Source organism: Nannobrachium achirus (genome assembly GCF_963921795.1).
Source record: "Nannobrachium achirus genome assembly, chromosome: 21".
Taxonomy (NCBI): domain Eukaryota; kingdom Metazoa; phylum Chordata; class Actinopteri; order Myctophiformes; family Myctophidae; genus Nannobrachium; species Nannobrachium achirus.
Genome location: NC_137828.1, coordinates 30,353,605 through 30,372,505, shown reverse-complemented (window position 1 = coordinate 30,372,505; position 18,901 = coordinate 30,353,605). Strand labels below are relative to the sequence as shown.

General features: G+C 40.1%; 1 protein-coding gene across 1 annotated transcript in view; it reads left to right on the top strand.

Annotated features, from left to right (window-relative positions):
• Positions 1-6,647: 6,647 nt before the first annotated feature.
• hgd (homogentisate 1,2-dioxygenase) overlaps positions 6,648-18,901 on the top strand; it is a 24,745-nt gene continuing 12,491 nt past the window's right edge. The window contains exons 1-4 of the mRNA XM_080752204.1: positions 6,648-6,806; positions 7,994-8,065; positions 10,314-10,402; positions 10,856-10,961. Of these exons, the coding sequence (XP_080608330.1) occupies positions 6,792-6,806; positions 7,994-8,065; positions 10,314-10,402; positions 10,856-10,961 (282 nt within the window). The 5' untranslated portion in view covers positions 6,648-6,791. The remainder of the gene's footprint in view (positions 6,807-7,993; positions 8,066-10,313; positions 10,403-10,855; positions 10,962-18,901) is intronic.

The window sequence follows — 18,901 nt, the reverse complement described above, 5'->3', positions numbered from 1 at the left end:
AGAACAGTTACTTCTGCTGCGGCGAGTTTATTTGAGCCTCCACCATGAGAATTGCCATCATTTACCCCTTTCCAACACTTCCCAAGAGAAAAGAAAGACAAAAAGAGAATAGAGGGAAGAATGAGAAAGGGAAATTGATTATTTTTTATAGTACCACTGGGAATATTATAGGCACCCCTCTGGTCCTTTTTAAAGAGAAAATAAAATAAAAAGAACTGAATAGCTTACATTTTTGGGAGGGGGGGCACGGTGGTGCAGTCGGTAGTGCTGTCGCCTCACAGATAGAAGGTCCTGGGTTCGATTCCCGCCGGGGGACGCTGTGGGCACTGGGGGTGTGCTCTCTCCTCCTCGTCATCAGTGCCCATACCCTAGGTGGGGTTGGTAAGTTTGCATGTTTTCCCTGTGTCTCCTAGGGTAGGTACCCTCACAAAAACATGCAGTAATCCTGCTGCGTGCAGTACTTAACATCAGTAAGAGTGCACATGTTACCAACAAGAGCCTGTATGAGGGAATACCAAGGGTGAGCGAGAAAATTGCTGCCAGAAGAATGAGACTAGCAGGACACTGCCAAAGACACCAGGAGCTTCCTGCCAGCAAACTGGTGCTGTGGGAACCAACACATGGGCACCGATCACGAGGACGTCCCACAATAACATACGTGGATGTACTCAAGAAAGACGTAGGAGCACAAAGTACCAACGAGCTGGCCAGATGTATGGAGAACCGGGATGACTGGAAGCGACGATGGAAGGCTCGTCTGAGGACGACCTAGAGAATCCTGGTCTCTATACTGCCTCCCACTGGCCAGCCGGGGCGCCTGATGGAGGGGAAAGGAACTGGTTGGAGTAAAGGCCTCTCCACACCAAAAAGTCTGCAAAGGACTGCAAAGAACTTGCAAAGGACTGCAAAGAACTGCAAAGAACTGCAGAGACACACTCGGCATCCTCCTGGTGTGAGGCTCAAGGAACTGCAACCTGCCCAAAATCCACACCTGCCTCCCAGTCAGCGTGCTGGCACCACTCCCTAATAATGATTGACAAACAGGGCAAGGCATTTATAGTATACACTTTAAGGTTTAGTTTATTTAGCACATTGTAAGCAGCTATTGTAAACAATATGTATCAAAGAAAACAAGAAGCCAGCAGACTTATTTGGGGTGCTATAAAATAAATTATAAACACCTGATGGGGCCAGCTTCTTGTATCTAGTGTACTGGGTGCGCAGCGAATCCCATTTCTTCTTGAGCTCTTTCTCTGAAAGAGAAGTTAAAGTGTTGTATTAGCAAATGACAAACATGCATATGATATATGACCCTGTAATTTGTAAATCTGTCAAATGGATAGAAAGCTCTAGAGAGATTGGGTCTAGTTTGATCCCTTGAGCACACTACAAGTTTAATTTGATATTTAGTTCATTAGCAATGAAAGCAACTACCCATGTGGGATACCCACATAATATATCCTGTTCCTGACAATACCCACGTACACACTAAGCCCCAAATGTGTCATTGACAAAAATGCACACGTGTTGTGGGCCCATCTGTCATCTGCCAAACGTAACTATTCCAGCTAACAAATTATGCTATAGGTAGGCCTTTGTGTAGGCTACTTCAATTCGGTAGAAAACGCACATAGTTCTGTCCGCCCTCTGCATGTAAACAACTGGGGTTTTCATACAGTTTAGTGTGCCTACGGTACGGTATTATACATTCTCGTGATAACTAGCCGTGTCGGTAGCTCATAGCAACACTGCATAGCATATAGCAACAGTAGAACAAACACAAATGCATACCTTCAAGGTTGAGTTCAGCCTTAATCTCCCTCCAGAGTCTCTGCTTGACAATTTTGTTGCTATATGATGCATCCGACACATCATATAACGCCAACCGGTCCTCCACCATCTCAATTAAACGTTCCTCCAGATTATCCTCGTCGTTGTTCCAAACAGACGCCATGACAAATGACAGCAATGCTAGTGCTAACCAAACAGATAGCTATCAGCTGATTATGTGTTGTCTTTTATCCGCTCTCGTTGGCTCATTTCCGTTTCACCAACAGCCAATCAGAGTGCTCTATAGCCCCCACCCCGCTCCTCCCTTCACTGCTGACAGGCAAGGGACGACCAGGGAACGACTCAACAAAACCGGGCAAGTTCAGTCTTCCAGTTTGCCGTCGATACCGGTCGATAACGTTCCCGACCGGCTGCCGAAAACCTGCCGATTGAGCTCCTGTCGGCGGCCTGTCGGTAGCCGACTGTTTTCTGGCCGAATCGTCGACGAATCTGTGCGGTTAAAAGTGGCCTTAACGTGTTCCTTCCACGCGCTACATCCAACCGGGGAAACTCCCCCCTGTCAGGTGAAAAGAAGCAACTTGGATTCCTCATGCATAGAAGGAAGCATGAGGTCAGCCCGTTGTTTCCCCAGGTTGTAGTGCCCAGGATTACATTAGATAATTGACACCGGGGGGAAAAATGGGTTACAAAATAATATATATAGAGGAGAATATATAATGAATTCCTGTTGCTCAACATTAACAAATTATTACGTCACTTCGAACATTAATTGATATACAACCAAATTACTCTTACATAAAAGTGTATTTCAAGAGATAAAGGCCAATTAGAGAATTATCAGACATGTTTAAGCTCAAACATGCAGTAGCCATTAAAATGTATTTGTAAATGGTTACTTGACATTAACAACATTCGCTAAAAGGAAGTATTTGCTAGTAATTATTGATTAACCATCAAGTCACTATGTTATTGGTATATTTCGAGAGGCCAAGCCACACAGATATGGGCTGTCTTCCTCCATATATGGGCATTCCCATATGAAGTCCTGTTAGATATGGGCTTAATATTGATGACATCAGGGATCTCCATATATGGGCATAAAGGGATTCTGTTAGAGTGGTTCCCATGACATCACAACATACAATATATTGTATGCCCATACATGGAGATCCTTATCTGAACCAGCCACACAGATATGGGCCATGTCTTGGCCATCTGGCCAGTGATATATATATCAATGATATCAGGGATCTTCATATATGGGCATGAAAGGGATTCTGGGTAATACCCATATATGGACTTTTACATAGGTGATGTCACCTGTGTCAACCAACCCATAGATTGTAAAAAGGGTACACACACAGCTTCACGTCTACACGCAGACAAGCTGTGACATCTCTCATAGTAAACTGCGACCTTCGGTCGCAATAAATAAAATCCCACCTGTATGAGTTGAGCGGTGCTATTTATGAGTTAATTTCATTAAACTTCACCATGACCGAAGTTCCCTGTCAGGTTTAGCTTTCTCAGAGAGAATGACAGAGTTGGCATTATCCTATCCTATCCTATCCTATCCTATCCTATCCTATCAAATGCTTCAAAATGTAACCCAAAATATCCCTCAATGGTGTGATAGGCTTCTTTCCCCACATTGAATGGATTTACACAATGTATAACCAGTAAGACTCCCTAATCGGGAGATAAGCGACCGTAGGTCGCTTATCTCCACAAATAGGGCAAAAATGTGTTTTTCCAAAATCTTCCTGATCCATGTTGATGACATGAGTGTAGACATGCTGTGTAGTGATTTTCGTGATTTTAGGGCAAAATCTGTAGGAGCAGTGTCCAAAAATGTATTTTTAAAAATCGGCCTGAAGGTGGCGCTATATGGGACAGATTCATGGTGATGGGATGAGTGTAGACATACTGTGTAGCGATTTGCGTGATTTTAGGGCAAAAACTGTAGGAGCAGTGTCCAAAAATGTGTTTTAAAAATCGGCCTCATGGTGGCGCTAGAAGAGGGCCATGTGAGAAATGAGGGGTGGGGTGTCCGCGTTGCCTTGGCGGACGAATAGGTACCGGCCCCGGCTCTCCCGGACCCTCCTAGCCCGAGTTACGGCATTTTATGTGAGCTGCAGTGGAGGTGGTCCTCCACTGGGGGCGCCACCACTTTTGCATCCGTTCTGGAGCACCAGGAGTCGGTGGTCCCCGGGAATTCCCCGTGAGCAGCCCCGTTGGGGTGGTCATTTGGTCATTTTTGCACATTTGGTCATTTTTTACATCTGGGGGTCCCCCAGGGACCTTGGAGGTTGTAGTTTGGCAGCCAAGGAGCGTGTGTGCAAAATGTGGCATGGATCGGGGCAACGGTTGCGGAGATATGAGCAGGGCAATAGTGTGACGTGTGAGGTGTGACAGACAGACGGACAGACTGACTGACTGACTCACTCACAGTTTGTGCAGGTTTTGATAGTAAGTGCGACCTACGGTCGCAATTAAGTGTGCCTGCCATGCAATGCAATGGCAAAACACTTATTGTAATCCGCCATACTTAAAGGACAACTTTGTTTTTTTACAACAAGGGTTCATATTTTAGATTGTAATTAGAGAAAAGAAAAGGTGAGTGTTAAAATGTTTTCATTTGCTTTGTTCTATTGTTTTATCGCGTTTACAGTACTAAGATTTGGGGCATGCGTACGCATGGGGGCATGCGTACCAGTGGCTAAATGTGTCTTTTTAGACACAATAAGACAGCGGTTTCTTTATTGCTATTTACAGTAACACGTCTAGCCCCCATAAGTCACATCCAACCATGAAAGGTTGTGGTGTATCTTGGGAATGGGCTTATTCTGTGTAAAATGACACATTTAGCCACTTGTACGCATGCCCCCAACCACTGAAATAAGAATCTCTAAAACAATAGAAAGAAGTAAATGAAATAATTTTAACACTCATCTTTTATATTCTTTAATTACAATCTAAAATATGAAACCTTGTTGTAAAACACAAAAGTTGTCCTTTAAAGGACCTACACCATGAATTTTCACTTTTTCTATTTTAAAACCTTTTTTTGGGGTCCCACTGGCACCTTCTATCCTCACAAAGTCCTATTTCTGTACATTGTGTCTTTCTCTGGTTTTGGGAAGACAGAGATGAAAAGCTTTCCACAGGTTCTCAGAACAGTGCTGTTCTGAGAGTTGACGCATGTGACGTCACACGCGTTTCCCGTTTTTTTTTTTCAGAGTCAAAAAAAAAAAAAAATCAAAAAAAAATTTTTTTTCAAAAATTTTTTTTTCAAAACTTTTTTTCAAATGTTATTTTCAAAAAACTTTTTTTTTCAAAAAACTTTTTTTTTCAAAAAACTTTTTTTCAAAAACTTTTTTTCAAAAAACTTTTTTTTTTCAAAACACTTTTTTCAAAAAACTTTTTTTCAAAAACTTTTTTTTTTTCAAAAAACTTCTTTTTTTTTCAAAAAACTTCTTTTTTTTCTGGAAAAACCCCACTAGATGCGCCCCTGAGCAAACAGAGGCCGTTTTGGTATTGCAGCTGGAGAGCCTCATTATAGTAGAGCTAGAACAAACAAAAAGAATGGTCAGAGTGTTTGTTGAGGGTTAAAACCTGTCTAAGACTCAATTTTGAGCATATATTTATACAAAAAATATAGTTTTAAAAGCATGGTGTAGGCCCTTTAAGTCAGTAAGTAAGTAAGTAAGTAATGTTCTTGCAAATTTATGCACGTAATAACTGCCGCACAATTTACGCCACCCACGCAATATATACATCAAAATGTGCGGCTCGGCCGGGAATGGTGTGCCATTACTTTTCTTTCCGATCCGTGTTACCATGGCAACGTAATTCGTAAAAAACTACGCTCAAAAACGCCCATTGACTTTGAATGGGGGACTCTGAAAAAAACCCAGAAACTACATACTTTGCCTAGCAAAGTCACTTGCAATGCACACACAACTTTGGTCTTTTTCCGGCCAATAAGGATGAGCTGTAATTGATTAAGCCCCGCCCCCTCTGTAACAGGAAGTGCCCCTCACCAAACAGGAAGTGACCCTTTATCTGATGAACCGTTTGTCGTGTTTTCACTACTTTTGTGCGACAGCCTTGTATGATGAAGCAGGGCTTTGCTTTGCGAAAAAAAAGTACAAATTTGAAACTTGGAGATACGAGGTTTCTGCCCGACAGTGACGATTTACTTTGTTGGCCGCCCAAAATGGAACGAAGGCCGACATTTTATGTTTAATTTTTTCCTAATGAACCAGCCGTTCGGGAGTTGTCCCGCTTTTCCCAATGGCCAGCACGTCCCTGATGGCAACCCATCTTTATTTCATGCAGGATCATCATGAGTGATGAATTATTCTTTGCCTGCTACTTTACCATTTAGTGCATGCGTTTATGATGCACACTGACTGACAATTGTTTTTGGGAGATGGAATCAATTCATTAATTACAGCAGCATGATTGATAAGCACACAAATAATTAAAGCTATCACGACCATTACAATGATATGAAGTGAAACTAAATGGAAATTCAGGCTGTCATTTTCAGGCTTATCCATCCATATTATATAAACTGACACGTTTTTTCATTGATGTTTTTTATGATTTATTTATTTCATATTCATCACTGTAATACCTTTGATTCACATGGTTTTAACATTTTTTAAAATAGCTGTGTTGGTCTTATTGACACAGGGGACTTTGTTGTCCTAAACTCCTACTGGGTTAGACCAGGTTCGACCTCATGCACCCTGTCCCTTCTGTGCAAGAGAACACCACGCTGACGTCACGGACAAGGTCTGTACTTAATTAAACCCATATTGAGAAAGTCTATAAATCCATCCCCCGGCCCCCTTGCATTCCCTTCCCTTCACACAGTTGTGCATTGGACGTTGGTCGTGGAGCACTCATCTAAAAGGACATAAGTAAAAGTTTAACCAGCAAGCTTAACAGAAACCTTTTTTTTTTTGGCTGAGAAAAGCTCACAGAGCACTATGGCAGGACTGAAGGTAATCATTCAGTATGTCTTCTTTGTCAGCAATGCCTTTTTCTGTAGCCTGCTCATTTATGAAATATACAGAATAGCCTTGGCTGCACAGTTAATGACAATGTAAAAGTAGGCATATGTATACGTAGATATAGCCTGTGCTTTGTAATATGTTAAAAGTTTATCAACTTTGTACGAGTTGAAGTTGTTGTTGTACATGTTTCTGTCCGCATAGTGGTGGATAATCATCATTTGACATTGGCATGCCGGCTTGCTGAGGGGTGTTCCCTATACAGACCAATCACAGCGTAGTATTCAGCAGCTGCCCAGATGTGGTCGGCTGCCTTGAAATGTTTTTACACTGGTAGTTCAGAACTTCAGTTCAGTAGGCCTACAATGCATTTAACAGAAATGTGTGGTTGGTTTAAACTTTTGATGTCTGTTTAATACTGTTCATGTCTCCTGTACACATGATTTAGTTCAGAGTCCCCTGGCCTTGGAATGTGTGTGGCATTGTTGTTGGACTTTGTATTATGATGATTATGATATTAAAATATTTTCATCTAATAATAGCCCAGCACAAAATCAATATGATATTGAACAGGAGAGGATTATGTAGCCGACCCTATATTTGATGTTATCAACACAGTTACGCCTGTCCGGTATAGGCTATAGTAGGCTACAACAGAACAGCACAAATAAGCTGTGCTTTTTGCAGAGCAGGAATGACTCAGCAACATGTATTTGGTTTGTGCATGGGCCAGTTTGTTGGTGTTCAGTCATAAAAATGGGAGGGCTACATAGTGCAGTGCAAATCCACTGACTGACAATTTTGGAGAATAGCATAATAAATAATCATTTTGACTTAACTGAGAATCCAGTTGCAAAAGTTTTTTGGCAGAAAAAAAACATATTTCTCCACATAATGCCATTTGCAAAAATGCATCCAGCCCATTGCCAGGGTGAGGTTCTCTGCAAAAAATAATCCCAGATAACGAATGGCTAAAGGGGGAAGAACTACACAAAACTAGTACTGATTTGAACATGATTCTATTTTTAATTAGTAGGACAATTTACAAAATGACAAAGGTTAATAACACTCATTCATATTTGATCATAATAACCAACATGAATAACACATATGCTGCACCGGTTGCACATTATTTATCATTTAAAGTGAAATACATCAACATCTTGTCTGTATTTCAGTACATGAGTGGTTTTGGGAACGAGCTCTCATCTGAAGATCCTCGCTGTCCAGGTTCACTACCTGAAGGACAGGTAATTCTCTCTGCAAATAAGTCTGCATGTCTCTCTCTCTCTCCTCATTCTCTGTTTCTCTCTCCACAGTGGTGGAAAGTATTGGTACGTTTACTCAAGTGATGTACTGTACTTAAAGAGGTGGTGCCCCCCCCCCCCCCCCCTCTAAAACATGATTATCAGGTATTATGATTATACTAGGAGGAAGACTTTTTCCAAAAAAGTATACAGAAAGAGTTAAAATTGGGTTTTTATGTGGCTACACCCCCAGTTCATTAAGTATGCATGGATGTCATGGTGGGTGGTGACCCAGCTGAAGTTAGCAACACCCCACAGTGTTGGGTGAATGGTAATTAGGGGAGGAGTTGATACTGTGATGTAAAAGTATCTGTGTTTTTTAAGTGACACGTTTGACCACAAGGTGGCAGCCTCCAAGAGAAAACAAACAAATACCAAGAGAATACATAATTGCTCATAAAAACCACACCAGGGGGGTCCACATAGACACATGAAAAACAGAAAAAGTACAAAACTATGGCACCACCTCTTTAAGTACAGTTTTATTTTACTCGATTCCAGAGCCCGACGAACTTTGCTGCGTATCATTCCCCATGTCTCTCTACCTGTGTCCTGTGTCCTGTCATTCTACATTTGTACTATCCAAATCAAGGCAGAAAAGCCCCAAAATATCTTAAAAAATCTACAAACTCACAGCTTGTTGAACGTCTATTTGTGAAAGGTTTTGACACATTTTTACATTTACGTTTTGTTCTAAACAGTATGGGTATTTTGATGCCAATGCTTTTGTACTTTTTACTCAAGTAACATTTTGAATACAGGACTTTTACTTAATTCTTCCAAGACCGCTCTCAGTTCATCTCTGTCAGTGCATGTACACATTAGCAAATTTACAACGCTCAATTGGTTGGTTAATTTGCACCATCTTGCCCTTCATTTCATCACCAGTGAATTGCATTAAACACTAATTGATTAACAACATAGAAGTAAGCTGTGACAGAGTGTGGCGGAGAGAGTTGCAGCCCCAGCCTGAAGCCTCAAAAGTCTAGTATCTGCTCTCGTTCCAGAGGGATATTCCTTTGGAGTGATGGTTAAGATATTGGACTTTCACGCGGGAGACCTGGGTTCGAAGCCGGGTGGGGAGGTTTCGGATCACCTCCGTTACAAGAGCAAACTGACGGACTCAATCGGACTGTTTCTACATAGATCTGTGGTTTTCTATTGATTACTCATGCCATGAAGACTTGAGTTCCATAATATGTTTTTGTACTTGTCACATTCCTAAAACAAAACAAAAGAAATGGCATATATATATATATATATATATAGTAAATGTACACCCATTGATTCCAGATGTCAATGGAGGTAAATTCATTGTAATCAAATTATTGTCTTAGGATTACGACAGATACAAAAATATATTATTGAACTCAAGTCTCCATGGCATTAGTAATCAATAGGAAAAAAAAGTACACAGTATCTCTGAAGTCATGTCAACAACATGGATCTGTCCCATTTCCCATATTCCCTCCTGATTGGCTACCTTTGCCTTCTAAAGTTTGTGTATGCAACCTGACAGTCGCTTATCTTGGCGAATGTTCCCCCCAGAATGGAGATGATGGGGTTCAAGTAGTTAACACATGCCATACAGCAGTGGTTCTCAAACACTTTCATGGAACCCCACACGAGAAGATTTGTGTTCAAATAATTCTAAATCGTTGCCCACAAGGTTTATGTGCCCACTGGACCAGTATCCCTAATACAGGGATCTTCAACAGGGGGTCCGGGACCCCTAGGGTGTCCTCAGAGTTACTACAGGGGGACCGCCAAATATTTGTGTGATAGGATCATGTTTTTTACATTAACCAGTTGAACCCTAGCATCCCTATTCTGAGTGGAACACAACAAAATAGCAGATCTACAAGCTTACAACGCCTCACGCTGCGAGGCGTTGTAAGCTTGTAGATCGGCTATTTTTGGCAAAGAGGTTTGTAGAGGGAAAAGAGGAGCAGACTAAATATTAAATGTCTGAAAATACGCATTACTCCAATATGATGACAGTGCTGTCAAACAGGTCCGTCTAAGAAATATATGAACATTTTTAATCTGCAACACAATTTTATACAATATGTAGTGTGGGGGTCCCTGCTTCATCTCTCTCTCAGCTAAGGGGTCCTTGACCTGAAAACGTTGAAGACCCCTGCCCTAATGCATTCTGTCTAAACTCTTGTACTCTACTGTGTCCCGGCAGAACAATCCTCAGGTGTGTCCCTATGGCCTCTACGCTGAGCAGCTCTCTGGCTCCGCCTTCACCTGCCCACGGCCAGCCAATAAGAGGAGGTAATGTGAACCATCTCAGTCTGTCATTGTGGTTAGGACACGCCCCCAGGACCACAGGGCTTATTGAAGCAAGTCTGAATTAGTGGCCAAATCTGGTATTGCAATAAAGGACACTACTAAACTGTAGAGTGCATCTGTGCATGCTTGCTTTATTAACACCAACGTTGGTGTCAACCCTGGAAGGAGAGTGTACTTCTGAGGGAGCATGTGCTGGGTGAGCGACTTTCATTGAAATGAACAAGTGGGGTCAGGGCCGTCCGTAATCGGTTTTATTATAGGCCTGACTCTATAATATGGATTAGACTGGCATGCCACTACAAAAACACGATTAACACATCTTTATACACACATTATAATTATTATCTTTAAGTAAATCTTCAGTTATAGTTATTTTAATTCATGTTTTACATGACGTTCATCTTGTGCGTGTTCTTATTATTATTTTGTATCCAGCTGGTTCTATCGCATCCTGCCCTCTGTCAAACACAAGCCTTTCACCTCAGTGCCCTGCGGAGACTTAACAGAGAACTGGAATGAAGTGGAGCCTGATCCTAACCAGGTACTTAGATCAGAGGTCTTCAACAGGGGGTCCGCGACCCCTAGGGGGTCCGCGGAGGTACTGCAGGGGGTCCGCAAAATTGTTGCTTGATTAAATTAGAACGAAGCAAATGAAAACATTTTAACACTCACTTTTTCTTTTCTCTAATTACAATCTAAAATATGAAGAACCCTTGTTGTAAAAAAACAAAGTTGTCCTTTAAGCCGTGACATCATTTTGTTGTCAGACCTCCAAGCAGATTTATTGTCAATATGTGTCCCTCGCTATTTCAACAGATCTGAGACAAAAATAACGACTAAAGGGAAGAAAAAAATTGTAAATAGTAAAAATAGTAAAAAGATTCACGGGCACTGGGGCCTCTTGGCCCCAAAAGTGCTCCTCTGCCTACAAAATGATGTCAGACTTAACAGCCCCATAGATGGATGGATGGATGGATGGATGGATGGGACAGAAACATGCACATTCATTAATCTTGCATGACGTGTCATTATTTTCCATGGTACTATGGAAGTGGCGGATAAGCACATGCACACATCACACCTTGTTGATCATAGTTTGCACAGAATTTCATAGTTTGGACCTCAGTGTTCGAGTTATACTCCCAGAGCTATGGGGGCCCTACATGCACCACACATCCACATGCACCAGCCAGCAAGATAGTCTATATAGTTATAGTAGATGGAATTCTTGGTACCAACACTCCAACAGACAGACAACACCAGTATCATACTGTATAATCATTCAGTTCCAAAAGCTTTTCAGTTATCTACTTAATTTTACACCACTGTTCTACTACAGCAAGCATTATGGTATTGCTTCCCAAACGTTTTAGCCTGTGAACGAAAAGGAGAGACAGCCGCTGGCCGCCGCGTCCATGGACGCGGACGCGAAAAAAACGTCCGTGGACGCGAGGCCGCGTCCGCGGACGCAAACGGCCGGCCGTCCCGGCCGTGGACGCGGCCGTGGACGCGGCCGTGGACGCAGACGGCCGGGGACGCGGACGTGGACGCAAACGGCCGGCCGTGGACGAGTCCATGGACGAGGCCGCGAAAAAAAGGCAGCGAAAAAAGAAAAAAAATGTGTCTATTGTATGTATTTTTTGATGGAGAATTCAAATATGACCTTCTTTTTTGCATAGGACAACTCTAACCTGCATCAATTGGTATTTTATAATTGCCAATTGTACCCTATCCATCTGAAAAACAAATTGGATGTCTATTGTATGTATTTTTTGATGGAGAATTAAAATATTACCTTCTTTTTGGAATAGGACAACTCTAACCTGCATCAATTGGTATTTTATAATTGCCAATTGTACCCTATCCATCTGAAAAACAAATTGGATGTCTATTGTATGTATTTTTTGATGGAGAATTCAAATATTACCTTCTTTTTGGAACAGGACAACTCTAACCTGCATCAATTGGTATTTTATAATTGCCAATTGTACCCTATCCATCTCAAAAACAAATTGGATGTCTATTGTATGTATTTTTTGATGGAGAATTCAAATATTACCTTCTTTTTGGAATAGGACAACTCTAACCTGCATCAATTGGTATTTTATAATTGCCAATTGTACCCTATCCATCTCAAAAACAAATTGGATGTCTATTGTATGTATTTTTTGATGGGGAATTCAAACGTTACCTTCTTTTCTAGATAGGACAACTCTAACCTGCATCAATTGGTGCATCAACCTACTATCTATCTATCTATCTATCTATCTATCTATCTATCTATCTATCTATCTATCTATCTATCTATCTATCTATCTATCTATCTATCTATCTATCTATCTATCTATCTATCTATCTATCTATCTATCCATCTATCTATCCATCTATTTATTTATACTTCACCTTTAGTCCAGAAGAGAGTTCAGCATCAGGAACTTGCACACATGGAACTGTGTCATGACTGTGTCATGGAGCTAAAACAGGGCTATGTTAAATACTCAAAATGACTCTGATGGACCAATCAGGGTGGTGGTGGGGGGAGGGATCAACAATAGACAGAAACTGGATAATGCTTTGTTAACTGTCCCACCTAAGTCCCTGCTAGTCTGAACAAACATCACCTTCCCTCTCATAACACTACTACTACTACATTTATATAAAGCTGCTCTTGCATTTGAATTCAAGTCTGACACAAGTTAAGGTTAACTTAGGTAGTATTTCATTTTGCTGGCTTTTAGGGTCTGTGTGTGAGTGTGTAGGCTCACAAATTATTATAATTGTCATTAAGTGACTCTATCTATCTATCTATCTATCTATCTATCTATCTATCTATCCATCTATCCATCTATCCATCTATTTATTTATACTTACTGTTTACATTTTCTATAAATATTTATTTCTATATAAAACTCAGTTGTGTGGAGTTATTGTGTGCCTTTTCTTGTAGCTAAAGAGTCCATTTGTTCACTAGACATTAAGTCAAGGTTACTATTTTGAGTTGAAGCTAAGTGTTTTATTGCTTTGTGGTTTAACATGATTTAAAAGGCAAATTCATTGTTATGGTTACTTTAGAAGACTGCTTTTGCATTCATGAGTTAAAAAGAGAGCCAAGCTAATTTAAAGAGTTAAGTTAAAGGAACACAAAACATGACCTAACTCGCTGCCATTGGACAGACAGTTACAACATAGGCCTACTCTTATCTTTCACAGAACAGACAATTATCATTTGTTTTATCTATTTGAGACTATGTAGCTGCTCTATGGGAAATAGAGCATTATATCAGCCTATTCAATTGATAATGACCAATGGGTGCCAGTTTCTAAGTAGTTAACCATATTAACATAACAATATATGTGGCCTAGACATGGATATTGCCCAATCAACTCGTAATCTACAGAAATGTCCACCACATCACACAGTATAAAACGTAGTAGGCTCAGTGGATTCACCTATGTTAAATCATGTCAGGTTAGTTTGGTTCAAGGTTCAAGTATAATAATTTATGAGACAAAAATGTAAACAGCACAAATGTACAATCACATCTCGGCTAGAATGATAACATAAAGTCCTGACTACTCCTTGTTATTGTGGTCCTAAATACTACAATGATTAGTTTGGATGCATTGCTTCTATCATGTCCAATTAAAAATAAATACATTACATACATACAGAAATCTGCCTTCTCCTGTATTGTATTAGTGACATTCATTATAAATAGTAAAATAACAGGACAGAGCAAAAAAGGCCTCTGTTGTGTCTTTATCTGATCACATGCAATCAGACACTCACACTGCACAGCAATATATAAACTTTATTACAGGCTCAAGGCCCACAGGGTAAGAAGACAATACATTACAAAGATAATAATTTAAAAAAACAACAACAGAGAGTACATTCACAAAGCCCCACCGGAGCTAAAGAGGCACTCATGCCACTCATGCCAGTGTCCACTAATGGTAGACGTGTACCTGACAGAGCTACATCCAGGGTCTGTCATCAGTCTCTGGAACAATCTGAAACAATGTATCTTTCCTGTGGCTGTTATAATGAACACAAACAGATCAGAAAGTAATTTAACATACAACAATGTAAGGGATTCCTTTCTATTAAAAGCAAAATCATAACTGGGTCAAAGTTGCTTGGTTCTCCCCATATAAAGGCATGTAGGTAACAGTAACATGATATTATGTCATGAATGATAAAAGTAATGTTTAAACACTTTGATGTGTGTGAGTTTATCTGGAGACTTACTCAGTCTGTGACTTACAGAGATCTTGATGGTCTTTGGGTTCCACCCGTTCATCAGAATTGCCGCTGGTGCCGTCTAGAGATTTCATCTTCACTTGAAGTCTGGAGTCTATTATGTACAGTGTATTCTGGACAGTTGTGGACACTCTGCAACTAACCTAACCTAACACACACTATGTGTTAATGTTGATCAATATAATAATGTAAAAATACAAAGTTAAGTAGACCTAAGTAAGAAATAGTAAATACATTGTAATAATACATTGAAGGGGAAAATGTAGGAAAACAAATGCAACTCAGCATTGAATTTATGGCAAACATTTTGCTAACCCTTTCCAAATAATATACAATTAAGAAGTGGGATGTTACACTTAGTAAGAGAAAGAATTAATGAAATATTACATTTTTAAAAAGCTAGAAGACTCACCTATTATAGTAACCATGTGAATTGCTAATAATGTTATGGGTCAGATGTGTAAAGATCTATCACATTGTATTGTTCTTTTCAGACTCAACAATAATAATGATGATGTTACTTAAATGCTGATCAATGTGTGAATCTGGCTCTTATCAGGTGTGTGTTTTCTCTCCCTGTCCTGTGCTGTCCTCAGTTAAACCAAGACAGTGCTGTTGTGACCAATGTGGAAAAAGCCTTCAGCTCAATTTATTATCTCAAAGTAGACCAGAGAATTCATACCGGAGTGAAGCCATTCAGCTGTGAACAATGTGGGAAGTATTTTGCTCGGTCTGGACAATTAAAAGATCATAAGCGTTCACATACTGGAGAGAAACCTTATTGTTGTGACCAGTGTGGGAAAAGATTTGTTCAAAAGGGGATTTTAAAAGAACACCAGAGAATTCACACTAGAGAGAAGCCCTATTGCTGTGACCAGTGTGGGAAAAGCTTTACTCGATTGTCTTATCTCAAAATACATGAACGAATTCACACAGGAGAGAAACCATACAGCTGTGTCCAATGTGGGGAAAAGTTCAGTTTAATGGCTGCTCTGAAAGTACACCAGAGATTTCACACCGAAGAAAAGCCTTACTGCTGTGAACACTGTGGCAAACGTTTCACTGTAAAATCTAGCCTCGTACAACACAAGAAGATTCACACTTGAGAGAGACCTTACTGCTGTCACCAATGTGGGAAAAGGTTCACTCTGAAGACGGCTCTGAAAAGACACCTGAAAATCCACACTGGTGAGAAGCCATATACTGCTGTGTCCAGTGTGAGAAAAGGTTCAGTGATATGCATCATCTCAAAGCACACCAGAAAAATCACACTGGAAAGAAACCTTATTGCTGTGACCAGTGTGGAAAGAGCTTTCCTAGACTGGAACATATCAAAATACACCAACAAATTCACACCGGAGAGAAACCTTATATCTGTAACCAATGTGGGGAAAGCTCTGTCAGGTACACGTCTACCGTTAGAGGACACTGGCATGAGTGCCTCTTTAGCTCCGGTGGGGCTTTGTGAATGTACTCTCTGTTGTTGTTTTTTTTAATTATTATCTTTGTAATGTATTGTCTTCTTACCCTGTGGGCCTTGAGCCTGTAATAAAGTTTATATATTGCTGTGCAGTGTGAGTGTCTGATTGCATGTGATCAGATAAAGACACAACAGAGGCCTTTTTTGCTCTGTCCCGTTATTTTACTATTTATAATGAATGTCACTAATACAATACAGGAGAAGGCAGATTTCTGTATGTATGTAATGTATTTATTTTTAATTGGACATGATAGAAGCAATGCATCCAAACTAATCATTGTAGTATTTAGGACCACAATAACAAGGAGTAGTCAGGACTTTATGTTATCATTCTAGCCGAGATGTGATTGTACATTTGTGCTGTTTACATTTTTGTCTCATAAATTATTATACTTGAACCTTGAACCAAACTAACCTGACATGATTTAACATAGGTGAATCCACTGAGCCTACTAAGTTTTATACTGTGTGATGTGGTGGACATTTCTGTAGATTACGAGTTGATTGGGCAATATCCATGTCTAGGCCACATATATTGTTATGTTAATATGGTTAACTACTTAGAAACTGGCACCCATTGGTCATTATCAATTGAATAGGCTGATATAATGCTCTATTTCCCATAGAGCAGCTACATAGTCTCAAATAGATAAAACAAATGATAATTGTCTGTTCTGTGAAAGATAAGAGTAGGCCTATGTTGTAACTGTCTGTCCAATGGCAGCGAGTTAGGTCATGTTTTGTGTTCCTTTAACTTAACTCTTTGAATTAGCTTGGCTCTCTTTTTAACTCATGAATGCAAAAGCAGTCTTCTAAAGTAACCATAACAATGAATTTGCCTTTTAAATCATGTTAAACCACAAAGCAATAAAACACTTAGCTTCAACTCAAAATAGTAACCTTGACTTAATGTCTAGTGAACAAATGGACTCTTTAGCTACAAGAAAAGGCACACAATAACTCCACACAACTGAGTTTTATATAGAAATAAATATTTATAGAAAATGTAAACAGTAAGTATAAATACATAGATAGATAGATGGATAGATAGATAGATAGATAGATAGATAGATAGATAGATAGATAGATAGATAGATAGATAGATAGATAGATAGATAGATAGATAGATAGATAGATAGATAGAGTCACTTAATGACAATTATAATAATTTGTGAGCCTACACACTCACACACACACACAGACCCTAAAAGCCAGCAAAATGAAATACTACCTAAGTTAACCTTAACTTGTGTCAGACTTGAATTCAAATGCAAGAGCAGCTTTATATAAATGTAGTAGTAGTAGTGTTATGAGAGGGAAGGTGATGTTTGTTCAGACTAGCAGGGACTTAGGTGGGACAGTTAACAAAGCATTATCCAGTTTCTGTCTATTGTTGATCCCTCCCCCCACCACCACCCTGATTGGTCCATCAGAGTCATTTTGAGTATTTAACATAGCCCTGTTTTAGCTCCATGACACAGTCATGACACAGTTACATGTGTGCAAGTTCCTGATGCTGAACTCTCTTCTGGACTAAAGGTGAAGTATAAATAAATAGATGGATAGATAGATGGATAGATGGATAGATGGATAGATAGATAGATAGATAGATAGATAGATAGTAGGTTGATGCACCAATTGATGCAGGTTAGAGTTGTCCTATCTAAAAAAAGAAGGTAACATTTGAATTCCCCATCAAAAAATACATACAATAGACATCCAATTTGTTTTTGAGATGGATAGGGTACAATTGGCAATTATAAAATACCAATTGATGCAGGTTAGAGTTGTCCTATCCCAAAAAGAAGGTAATATTTGAATTCTCCATCAAAAAATACATACAATAGACATCCAATTTGTTTTTCAGATGGATAGGGTACAATTGGCAATTATAAAATACCAATTGATGCAGGTTAGAGTTGTCCTATGCAAAAAAGAAGGTCATATTTGAATTCTCCATCAAAAAATACATACAATAGACACTTTTTTTTTTTCCGCTGCCTTTTTTTCGCGGCCTCGTCCATGGACTCGTCCACGGCCGGCCGTTTGCGTCCACGTCCGCGGCCTCGTCCACGGCCGCGTCCGTTGCGTCCGTGACGGCCGGCCGTTTGCGTCCGTGGACGCGGCCTCGCGTCCACGGACGTTTTTTTCGCGTCCGCGTCCATGGACGCGTCCACGGCCGCGTCCATGGACGTGGACGCGGCGGCCAACGGCTCTTGCTGACGAAAAGAAACTAAACCCAAACAAGTAGAAGTGAAAATAGCCGATCTACAAGCTCACAAGGAGTCGCTTCGCGCTGCGTTGTGAACTTCTAGATCTGCTATTTTCAGGACCCATACAATGTGTCCACAACGCTAGCCAAAACAGTGTTAGCTAGCAGCATAGCATCCATCATTACTCCAACTCTATAGCCACGACTCACTCACCAATTGTTGACTGAGTGACGATGAGACGAGCAGGACGATGTTTAAAGGGCCTACACCATGCTTTTAAAACTATATTTTTTGTATAAATATATGCTCAAAATTTGAGGGTTTTAACCCTCAAAAAACACTCTGACCATTCTTTTTGTTTGTTCTAGCTCTACTATAATGAGGCTCTCCAGCTGCAATACCAAAATGGCCTCTGTTTGCTCAGGGGCGCATCTAGTGGGGTTTTTCCAGAAAAAAATAAGTTTTTTGAAAAAGAAAAAGTTTTTTGAAAAAGAAAAAGTTTTTTGAAAAAAGTTTTTTGAAAA